We start from the raw sequence: 11,977 nt of genomic DNA, 5'->3' as shown, positions 1-11,977 counted from the left end.
TTTCCCTTTGCTGGCAACAGCTGTATTTCTTATGCCCTGCTGACATCCTGATAGCTTTTTTTTGACAGCTAGCAAAAGTCAGATGAAAAAAATTCATCTCGGCTGTAGGCAAGTGCAAGAGACTTCACTGGGAGTCACACGAAAGTTGAAACGGGTCTCCAGAGTGTAACTAAGAACCGGAAAAGAAAGTTAATTAACACAAGAAATATGAAGAAAATATGCCTTTTTCTATGCTTTAGCATTGCTGATTAATTTTATCAGTCTTGTCCCAAATGTTTCAAGTGGGATACAGACTAGGACATGGAACATCCTTCTGAGGAGTGCACTGCTGGCGACACTTAAATCCTAGATGAGCAAAGCACAGGACAAAACATTGAAAAGAATAAGCATCTGTTGCTGAGGAAGATGATCTAACAGAGTTTCTTACCTCAGACATCCAAATACTCTGGTCAAAGACAGGGAGAAAAGAAAAAGCTTCATGAATATAAGTCACCTGTGTGAAAGAGTGACGAGCCCAGTAAAATGAGTGAAGTGACTCATATCTCGCTGTTAATTTTTTCACAGGTTCCCCAGCTAGAGTCTACAGAAAGCTGCACAGGTTCTGGCTAACATTTAATGGAGGTATTCCCCACCTTTAATAGATATATTCATGGTCTTAGATAGCACAAGAGCTTTTGTGACACATGTTCTGAAGCTGATAGCCTGGGCTGGAAAAGCTGCTGCCCTGGCCCACTGAGGCCCACTGGGAGTTTTCTCCTTCCTTCTCCAAGCACAAGCCAGATTCCTGTTCCAAAACACTGTACTAAACCTGGTTGGGAAGAGGAGCAAAGAGGAGGATTGACAAAGGATCAGGAATATAATTGATGTCTGATATATGGAAAATAGATGTGGCAAAATCATCTTCTTTTATCTCATCCTCTGATCTGTGGTTTGGATGAAGATACTTTTAATGATTTAGGAATGCTGATCTTTTACAAAACAATATCTCTGCTTCATAACAATAGAACATATGCTAAATGAAGTAAGAACTGGCTGAGTGACAGATTGGATATGCAACTGTCAACAGAAAACCATCACCCAGTGGGAATGCATTTGGAGACATTCCAAAGGGATTAGTATAAGGCCCAGTGCTTTCCTAGTTGACATGAAAATAAATATAAAACCATTACTGAGAAAACATGTCACTCCTGTAATGACATAAGTAGATAGTGCAGTTGTACAGAGCAATGTAGGGTACTTGCTAAATTAGGATAATTCCAGAAAATTAGATCATAAATCAGAAAAATGAAAAATGTAGGAAGAAGGAATGAAAATCACACCTGCAGGATGGTAGACTACATACTGAAAGGTCATACACAAAAACAGCTTAAGAAGGGTTCACAGGGTAGAAGTTATGGCAAAATTAGGTAATGCAATCAGTGGAATGAAAGCAGAGATAGGGGCAAGGGGAGTGCTACTTCTCATCATTAGTGAGGAGGATGCCTGAACGCAGCACCCAAAGCTGGTACCCCAGCTGTCAGATAAAAATGTGTGTTTAAAACAACAGAAAGGGAGCCAAAGGCAGCCAGAAAATTAATCAAATCCTGAAGAAAATGCCTTCCAAGTAAAGATTCAATCATTTCATCTTATTAAAAGGAACACTGAGATAATCTGGAAGGACTGAGATGACCTGGATGTGCGAACTCTTTGCGAGAGGAAGGCAGTGGATAGGAAACAGCTACCAGCAAGCCCCAGAGTAAAAGCCAGTCACCAGAGGATGAAGCTAGATGTGCTTTAGTTGTGGAACACACAGAGTTTCCCCCTCTAAAAAAAAAAAATAAATCAGAGCACAGGATTGAGAGAAATTACCAGAAAAGTCTGCAACAAAAGACTGTTGCCTTCAACAAAAGACTTCAAGGAAAGACTGGATAATGTGGAGGGTAAGTGGCAGTCAAATGCAAAGACTAGCTGTGTCTCAACACCAGGGTAACTGATTGATAAGTGATGGCCCATGCTGCACAGGATCCCAGAGCAAAGGATTTACCACCTCTCCTTGCCTTAAACTGAGTTCAGGAAGTCCAAAGCAGAAAATAAGAGACTTGAGGAAGAGGCATCTGTTGTGCAGCAGCTGCATGTTTTGCACAAACAGCTATCTGGGGTCTGGGTCTATGCAGGCCACCTCACAGCACCCTGCAGCAGGGTGAGAGGGCTCAGGAGAGCACCTTTTGCAGGAGCCAGGAGGCAGATGGCCTTCACAGGCAGCACAGGCTTGCTCTGTCTGTCACGGCTTCAGGCTGATGTGCCCCTCCCAGAACACCCCGCTCCTTTCAAATGCTGCCTGCGGCGTTTGAAGTCTCACAGATACAGGCATGAAGTCAGATGTGCCACAGTCTAATTAATTTCAGGTTGACATTTTATTTACGACTACACGGTGTGGTTTCGCTTTCATCGGCTTTGTAGATTTGATACTCTTAACTTGGCAGCTATTGACTTAACTCTTTTCTTCAGAGGCACAGCCTGATTCTTTCGACTGTAGTTGTAACGATGGTGCTTTAGAGAACTCAAGGAAACAGAGCAGATTGCAAGGAGTCATCGCTTAAAGTGGATCTCATCAATTAAAACAGTTAAATATTGGGCATGGAAACATATCTATATCATATGCTAGGTATTTATCTGTCAGGGTAATTATCTAGATCATATCAGTGTAACAAACCACCCAAGCACAGAGGAAAAATTAGAATTCTCTCTTCCTTTTCCCCTTGAGAATTATCTCCATTAAGAAAATAATATGCTTTCATTTTTAGATAGACTTTCTCATGCCAAAGGAAGAGAGACTGCCAACAGAAAATGCAGATGGGAAGTTAAGATGTAGAGAACTACGTAATGGGTTTGGAATGTGTTGAAAATAGAGGTCATTTTTAGTACAGAGTGTTAATTAAATAGCTAACAGTTTTAGAATTTGTGAAATAGTACAAAGTAAGACCACATGATGCTAGGAACCTAATTAAAGTGGGCTGGACTGTGTGCTCTGGAGCATGTCCTGCACTCCTGGTCTCCTCATGATCCTGCTCAGATACCTGCCCATGAAGTGTAATGACTACTTTTTGGCTAGTGTTTCTGCACTTCCTTTTCAGAGAGACCAGGGTGGAGAGGTGTAGAAAATGGTATACACCTCAAACGTTTCAACCCAAACTCTTTGAAGTGTGCAGATGGGAAAGACTAATTCATTACCTATAGACACAAGCCTGCTTCAAATGAGAACATTTACTTTACATGCCAGGGTGTAGGCAACACAACCTAACCCAATCCACTTCCAACCCCCCCGTGCACCTACAGCCCACCCCTCCCTGTGGATGCCTTCCACAAATGAGTGATGAGAAAGATACTTGGCTCATCTGCTTCCTCTGCCATGCAACTGTGACTCACAGACTCTGTCAAAGCATGGACTGCCACCTCTGATGCTAGAGCTGCATAAGATATATAGATACAAATAGTATGTATAGAAATGCTTTAAACAGGGCTAAGGAATGGGCTTAAGCTCAGCTTTGTGATCATACTTAACTGTGATCACTCTTAATCATGATCACTCATACACTTGGATATGGTTTTGGCTTCTGCCAACCAGCACCTTGCTAGACCATACCTGGTCATGCTCCAAAGGACTACATGGACCACAGACTGTCCCCAGTCTGCAGTTTGTATGATTCTAATCTTTCCTGTAAGGAAAGTTTAGCTATATGAATGTGACCCATGATCTCCAGGTGGTCTCAGGGGTCACAAAATACACCCTGGTCCATTCTAAGCAGCAGACACATGTCTTGAAAGGCTGCTTGAAAAACCCACAAGCTGTCCAAGTGACACAACAGTGTCTTTTGCTGTAGCCAAATCCTGATTCATCTCACCAAAATTTGTGTACCTTACAGGTAGGGCTCTCAAGTTCTGTGGCAAATGGGCTAGAGCAAAAGACACTCAGGTGAGGATTCAGTCCATGTATCTATACCCATGAATCACCCCTGTAAGATGCCTCTCAACTACAAAGCTAGACAACTACTTAATGTTGGACCCTTGGCTTTCAGACATTCAGATGTAAGTAAGACTAACCCTACCTTTAGTGTTTCCCATGGGCCAGATCTACGGCAGTAGCTTCTTACCTCACTGAGAGGGCTAACTTTCATTTTCACCCGGACTAGACAGACACATCATTCAGAATGCCCCACACGGTTTTGGCTGGTACTCAGTGCAGCTTTAAGCTACCACAGTGGCACTTGATAACCAAATGTCCTTGTGTATTCCTCTACTTAACAGTCTATGCTATCTTGTTCCCATCTGCATATGACATTATGGCTATTTTGCCTGGTGTAGGAGACCCAAAAAGTAGCTATTCAATAGGGGACACCACAATCAAACCTCTCTATCACTACCCATGTTGGCTGGGAAGAATGCTCATTTTGGCTAAAAGAGGAAAAACAGCAGTACAAACCAATATTCCTTTGGATCATCATACACTCCTTAACTCTTGTTGGGAAATAGCTTCGGTTTGAGAAGTTAAAGAGGTCAAAGCAGTATTTGTTCTTCCCCACATCAAACAAAGTGCAGTTAAATTCTGTTCTGTTGTCTCCTGGATGAAGGGTGTTTTCATACAGCCAAGTTGTTCTTTGACTTGGATGTTTGAGAGCCTCTTTATAGACAACAACTTTTCCACTGATAGAAGTGCAGGGTGGAGAGACTACGAAGACCTGAACCAAAGTTTTGCATGTGGCTTCTGCTGCGACAACCAGTCTGTATCCAAATTTGTGGAGGAGATCTACAGGTCCTATGGAGGCAATGACGGAATGTGTTTCTAATGATTTCAGTAACACAGTGATGTATGTTTCTTGACCGACAGGTGGGCAGTCAAACTGTACCCACTGGGACCTCAAGAGCGGGATTCCTTTGCTAGTTCTAATGCCCAAAGTCTCATCAGAGCTTACTCTTCTGAATTCATAAAGGGTGCTGGTGAATATCACATCCAGTGAAACCACAGTCTCGCTCACGGCACACAGCTGCTCATTTGTAAAAAGTCCAACCTGAAGGGAGCTCCCAAGCACCTCTGAACTCCTGTTCAAATCAATGTGAAATACAGGCCATTCCACATGGAGTGTGGTCATGCTGCTTCTGCTCCACTGGCCAGCACTGCTGTTATCACTGGGAGAGACCATACTGAACAAGAATTCCCCAGCACTCTTGAAATGGAAACACTCAAACTCTACCGTCCCCTGGGACTGATTTGCTGGAAGCTCTTTTCTTGCAATTATCTTGTTGGTGCTGGCATCCAGCAAAAGGATGGATACATGCTCTGCTGTCACATTACCACCACTATAGCACTGATATTCCACAGACACTGTATCATTGCTGAAGGCTACATGACCCGGGCGCTCCAACAGGAGATACTCCACTTCACCAAGAACTGAAAGGAAAACAGTTTCACAAAAGTATTAAAACCCAAACAGACAACTGATTGTTTATCTACCTTATGGAAGAAAACAAATATTTTTAAAATGGATATTGAAGTGGTTCTCAACCTTTTTCAAGTGAATCAGTTCACACACACAAAAAAAGAGGTCCTAGCTGTAGCAGAAAAGCTCACTGCCTCTCCTTTGTGCTGAGATGTGGTTTGGAGCACCTTAAAATCCACTGTAGTAACATGTTCAGGAAGGTTAAAAACAGTATTTAAAAACAAAAAGAAAACCACCCCAAAAAATCACAGAAAGCTTCATTTATGAAGACAGATTCTCAAACTTCTCAAATTCTTGCACTTACAGATTTTTAAAGTCCACTTCAGAGAGGCCAGCTGTCGTTCTACTTACTTCAGCTGCAACTTAGCAAAAAAAAGGACAGTGGTTTCATAATACAGAAACATGAAAAATGTCCCCCAAATTACATAAAATAGGAAGTCTGCATGATGCTTTTTGAAGCCTCTTCTCTTGCTCTGTCTTATGAATCTTTCATTTTGCTCATTTGCATCGCAGACACTTGAGTGAAAGAGCTGAAAATAACAGTGATGGTGACTGCAGCACTTTTCTTGTCTCAGATGTGGTGCAACATGTCCAAATGACATCATTTCATTATAAATGGCGCAGTCTTTTCAAATGCACTTCTTACATGACCATGTTTGTGCAAGTTGCCGAATTATCCTGAGACATGCTGTAACTAGTGGTGAGAGACAATATCTAAAGCAATGAATTGGGAAGATCACATTTCCATTCTTAGCTCAGCTAGATTTTCTGTGTTGCTTGAAACTTAAGGACTTTAGACACAGAAAGGTTATCTGAAAAATGGGAACTGCGTACATCTATTCCAGATACAGAATGTCCTGTGAGACATCTCTATGTAATTAATTGTCTGGGAAAAGGCTTCTGAGTCTTGGATGGAAGGCGCTACAGAAGTGTAAAACTTCAGTTAAAGCAATCCTTTCATAAGTAGTATCGACTAACAATACTTCAACTTGTTAAATCTGTTACACATGTCTTAAGATTACCTCAAAGAAAGCTTTGCTAGAAAACCACGGCAACTACCAAGGCAAGTACTCAGCAGTCAGGAGTAGCAGGACTCATCTCACATAATATTAGATGCCTACCACTCTAAGCTTCAATTTGAGTTAGTCACCTTGGATTCACTTTCTTCTCAGCAGGGAGAACTTTCAGGAAGAAATTCATCTGACCAGCTACAGACATTTACATCAGGGTGGGGTGCAGTGTGCACTAGAAAAAAAAGAGCCTACTACTCGCCACCAGCTATAACATGTCCTTAAAATAACCAGCTCCAACCACATACATAAAGTCTGAATAAAGGTGGCATGCACAGCCTTACACATATAAATCATGCATATACTCTTACATATAAATACTATAACTCAGTCTTTCATTTGCATTTCCATAAGATGCTGCTTCATTTGGCAGAAGGATGGTGCTCATTACCAGAGGGTTCTTTTGTTCTCATTCTTCCATGGGTGGTCCCATGTATTATTGACTGCACACCATCCAAAATCCATGCTGATAACACAGAATTATTCATTCCCCCCATGGACTCTTCTATTGTGCTCTTATCACAGTATATTAGTGCATTAGAAATATTAATGAGTTTATCCTTCCAAAATCCCTGAAAGATGAGAGAATGTCATTACTCCTGTTTAGTGTGTTAGGAACCAAGACACGGGCACAAAGGTGAAAACTGTCACGTATTAACTAATTGTGGATGCCCTGAGAAAGCCAGGACCTCATTTTAGATACAACGGTCCTTCAGATATCTAAAGCAGGATCCCATTGATTCCAGCTGTGGTGAGCACATAGCAGCCCAGCAAACCTGATCTGAACTTGGGACACCCAGAGAGTAAGAAACAGACCCTAAATGCCTGTGAAAAATGTCTCTATGAACTGCTCAGCAACACATTCTCCTTGCTCTTCAAGTTTTGGTTCTCTCATGTGTGCCTGCCTGTATTTTACAGTCCTGTTCCTACCATCATCTACTGTCAGTATCTCTTGGGTACTAGCCTAACTCCATTACTGTTATCACAGTTCTCCAAACTCATGCCCTCATTGCTTCACCTTACAGCTTTTACCTTCTACAGTTCCTTGGGCCTGTAATTAACTCCAGCATGTTAGCACCTTCCTTGTTCACTGTTAGCATGACAGCAGGGAGCACAGGACAATCAACTCTAGTGTCCAGTAATGTTGGGGAACTCTGTTGCCCTGGGCTGGAGCACACACAGTGTTGCGTGGGGCTGGCAAGAGGAGGCAGCGTGAGGTGGGGCACACTTGACCCTTCAGAGAACCTCATCACTAACTCATCTGCAAGGATTTAGATCTGGACCAAATGTGGGCAAGTCTTCATAAAGACAGCAGAAAGCATGTCCCAGACCACTGTGAGCACACTATAAAGATGAAGTTCCCATAGCTGCGTTAGAGTTTCCTAGTGAAATGGTTGCGAGTTGCTGGGGGTTCATTTCTTTGACAGTGGGCAAAACGATGCATTTCTCTGAAAAGGAATTGGCTAGATTCAACTTAGCTGAACATTATGAGGGAAAAAGAAAATCAGACCCTTGCAGAAATCCAGCATGAAAAATTTCAATTTCAAGCATTATTCTTACAGCAAAGACATTCAAGTGATAGTAATGAAAAGCATTGATGTTGATACCTACTGCTTGCCTATCCTTACTCTCTTTTACAACTGTTTTGACTCTCTTGCACTGCTGTTTTTATTTGGAATGCCTCAGACAAGAAGTAACACCAGTCTCTATGTGTATGGGAGAGCTACAAAGAGGGCAGGGGTCTGCCATGTAGTTCCCACCAACTCCCATGCAGATCACTTAGGAAGTGAGGAAAGTGAACATTACTTTCTGTGCTGTTACAGCACTGCAGAGCTCTGGCTGGTTCACTCCAGTTCACAGCATCCTTCCCCCCATGTTTGGTAAACAACACAAGAACTTTTCACTCTTGGACAGCCAACACAGCAGTTTTTCATGATGCTCCAAAAGGCAACAGTCAGAAGTAGGTAGCTTCTACCACAAGCTCCTTCAGCTGCCCTCCAGCCTATTATGTGCCCAAGACTGTGTCACGTGTCAAAGCTTGGTCCCAATTGTTTGGACAGCCAGTCAGGAGCAGCTTTCAATGCATTTGTATATTTTTGGTTGTCATTACAACGGTCTCCCATTGAAAGAAGACTGGCTATGGTGCCAACAACCTGCCAGAGGAGTCTTCGTAAGAACTCACACTTACAAAGATCAAAAGAAAAATCCTTGTTGTCACTGAAGAGCAAGAAGAAATACTTGAGGGTGCTATTCTAATGTTTATTTATTTTTAAGTGTGTTTAAGCTAACTTGGGTTGTGCTGTTGGCTTGTCAGCTACCAGTAGAACGGAGCTAAGAAGAACAAACACATCAGAAAAACTGATAAGAAATTAGAATACTGTTTTGTTGTATGTTAGGGCTTTTTTTAGCATTACAGTAATTTTCCAAAGCATGCTGGATCATTTAAAAAATAGTCTTGGTCTGAAACAGAGAACTGTATGAGTGAAATAGTTATCTAAACACAATGTAAAGATGTGATACTCAAAGATGTGTATAAGCAGAACTGTTTGAAAGTCATTTTATGAATTATGGACTGCTCTGTAACTGGAAATAAGGCAGAAGATGATGCACCTAAAGTCTGCAGCAGAGATTTAGCTTATTAACTGCACCTTTTAATTACTTACTGTGCCACACTCTATAAAGTTCAGAAAAAATAGCTTTTGCCTCTGAGTCAACTAGTTGTGAATGCCTACACAACTGGCCTGCCAAGAACCAGTGGATATTGCAATCATTCATCTCACTTCTTGGCTTAAGTGAATTCAATACTTACCTTCACTGTGTTCCCCACTCCGTGCAGTGGGCTAGTTAACTTGGTCTTACTAAAAGAAGAAATGGTACTGAAGGCCATAGACAAGTGTCTTCACTTCTACTGGAACTAAGTTCATCTAAAAGATGGCAGAGATGTCCCAGAGCAGAGATGGAGCAGGTACAGAGGCATGAGTAAAGTAGCATACTTTGCATTCAGTCATTACTTATAATCAGGTTTTTCTGACTTATACAAGGAAAGCAAATTCTCCTTTGTAAGACACCTTCAGTTGTTTGGTGCACCAACTACCTGCTCATTCTGTAACTGGGGATTAACCATTCCTTTTCCCATTTTTTCCGTGTTGCAGACACTTCAGCAGTGCATGGCTCAATACTTTCGTGTGGTTTGACAATGTACTGCAGTTGTCAGAACAACACCTGCTTTTAAACTAGGAATGTAACTTTCTAAAACATATGTATTGTTTAGGAATTGAGTCCTATTTTCAAAGTCTCTAACTCGCTGTGCAATACAGAATTAATTCCCGTTGTAAATCTACTTCCTACTTAGTCCATTCTTGGAAAAAATAAGACACCATGCATAGGATGCCCCTCAGCTTGTAGACATCTTGCAGTTGTCTGACTTGAACTTTAGGTGTCTAACCTTTCTCCATGGCAGCTGATGGTGAGCAGGAGGTGCTTTATCATTCTATGCATCTTGGTTGCAGATGGGTAGGAGCTGCTTTCCATATGTGTTGATTTACACATCGACTACTCAAATGAGAGACTGATTGACTACCTGCCCAATTTTATGTGACTGATTTCTTCTGTGGTCAGAGGAAAGAATACCTCTGTTGTTCTCAAAAGTTCTCTAAGTGGCAGCTTAGATGGGCACTTACTCAGCCATAGGAGGCTGCCTGTAGTGTGGATGCTTACATCTCAGCCAACCATCCTAGTAATGGAGAGAAAGAGGGAGTTGTTTGACACAGTTCCACCCATCCTGCTATGGGGACCTAAACTAGGTCTGTCTTCCATGATATTCTTTAAATATTATGAAATAAAAGTCTCACAAGAGAGCAGAGTTCCAGTTACTGCTTCCATCAGTCAATACCCATGGAAATTTATTCATTTACCTTGCTTATTTCTCTGAGCAAATCTACAGCAGGAAATGTTCCTGCCACTCTGATCTAAAGGGGTAGTTTACGCAAGTTGCATTTTCCACCTAAATATTGCATAAGATCTAGACTGAATTCTGTGCATATCAGTGGTGGCTTCTCTAGCATCTGATTTCAACAGATCACCCAGAAACATCACCATCCAAACCCACTTTGTGAATGCGCAGAGCACTGTTTTCCCTTGACAGCTCTAATACTCACCATAGTCACAGAGCACTACTAACAATAGATTTGAAAAATCTTTCAACATCTGTTTCATTCTGACCAGTGAGATCCCAAGTCCTTTTACTCCTCATGTCCTTCTTCAGCTCCAAAGTGCAGCCACTTTTTCCACGAACACCTAAAAGTTAAGAAATTACAGGTGTGTCAACTTTGCATCATAAAATACCAGAAGGCATCCCACTAATAAGTAAAAAAATATAAAATCATTAATCAACATTTCTCTCCCATCTACTTAGCAATTACTAACACTGTATCAATAGATCCAAATAGGCACAACAACAATTGACTATACAATAAATTTTCCTTCCTGAAATGTCAGTTCCTGAGCCAGAACAACAGACAGGTCACAACAATTTATCTTCTGTCTTCTATTAAGACCAAGGCTCACAGTAGCAAAATAATGAGTATTTTATACAAAATATAACTGATCTCAACACAAATCGATACTGGAGATTTATTGCAGCTACACGATTCATACTGCTTACCATCAACAACTTTCAAGCATGAAAGAAGCTCAGTAGCAAACTACCATTTTGGTCCTCAAGCCATGTTATTCAGATCTAGTAATATATTTAGTTATCTTACTAGAATTATAAAAGATCTATAACTGCCTTTGATGTCACTTAGACTGATGAGACGGAGAAGGTGCTAACTTCCACTTTTCCCCCCATAATTTTAAAAGCTTACATTCTCTGGAGCTCTGGTTAAGCCAAAATTGCACTCTTTTTGGCAAGTTTCCCATTTTCATGTCCATGTGTTTTAAACTAGTCTTTATGAGACTTGTAACAATTAGATGAAATAGGTTGGAAGCACAATGATAGCAGCAAAACCAAACAGTTTGCTTCAGAAACAAAAGCAGGAGGGAATCTAAAAAGAGAAGTTCTAACTCAGAGGCCATTCAAATTGCTCTTATGTGTTTGATAGCAGCACCTGCAGGTCAGTCTTAACTGTGCTCAGCATCACACAAACAGGCAAGAAAGGTCTTGATCCATTAAGGTTACAACCTAATTTTATGAGAGGTATCTGGCCCTGGAGCAGGCAGAAGTTAGGAAAAAGCAAAACTGCAGAGGATAAAGGTAAAACGTAGGAACCAAGTACAGCAAAGATTAGGTACATCTTCAGGAATCACAACTGAGATATTTCAACAATTCCATTGCTTGACTTGTTGAACTAAGAGGCAGCAGATGTGCTATTTGAAAGCTTTTTGAACTGCTTTCTGTGCCAAGTGGCTGGAGAGAATAATTTCTAAGAAAAG

The 11,977-nt window shown here is 41.3% G+C and overlaps 1 protein-coding gene across 2 annotated transcripts in view; it reads right to left on the bottom strand.

Annotated features, from left to right (window-relative positions):
• Window positions 1-10,842, bottom strand: part of THSD1 (thrombospondin, type I, domain containing 1) — a 20,674-nt gene extending 9,832 nt beyond the window's left edge. For both annotated transcript variants that reach the window (XM_009075702.1, XM_009075703.1), the window contains exons 1-2: window positions 10,702-10,842; window positions 4,460-5,425 (exon numbers count right to left, since the gene is read on the bottom strand). In XM_009075702.1, coding sequence (XP_009073950.1) covers window positions 4,460-5,425; window positions 10,702-10,759 — 1,024 coding nt within the window. In that variant the 5' untranslated portion in view covers window positions 10,760-10,842. The remainder of the gene's footprint in view (window positions 1-4,459; window positions 5,426-10,701) is intronic.
• Between the last annotated feature and the right edge of the window lie 1,135 nt (window positions 10,843-11,977).

The sequence above is a fragment of the Acanthisitta chloris genome, unplaced genomic scaffold (assembly GCF_000695815.1).
Source record: "Acanthisitta chloris isolate BGI_N310 unplaced genomic scaffold, ASM69581v1 scaffold9905, whole genome shotgun sequence".
In the NCBI taxonomy this organism is placed as follows: Eukaryota; Metazoa; Chordata; class Aves; order Passeriformes; family Acanthisittidae; genus Acanthisitta; species Acanthisitta chloris.
The sequence above is the reverse complement of the archived record's forward strand: the minus strand, read 5'-3'. Positions and strand labels throughout refer to the sequence as shown.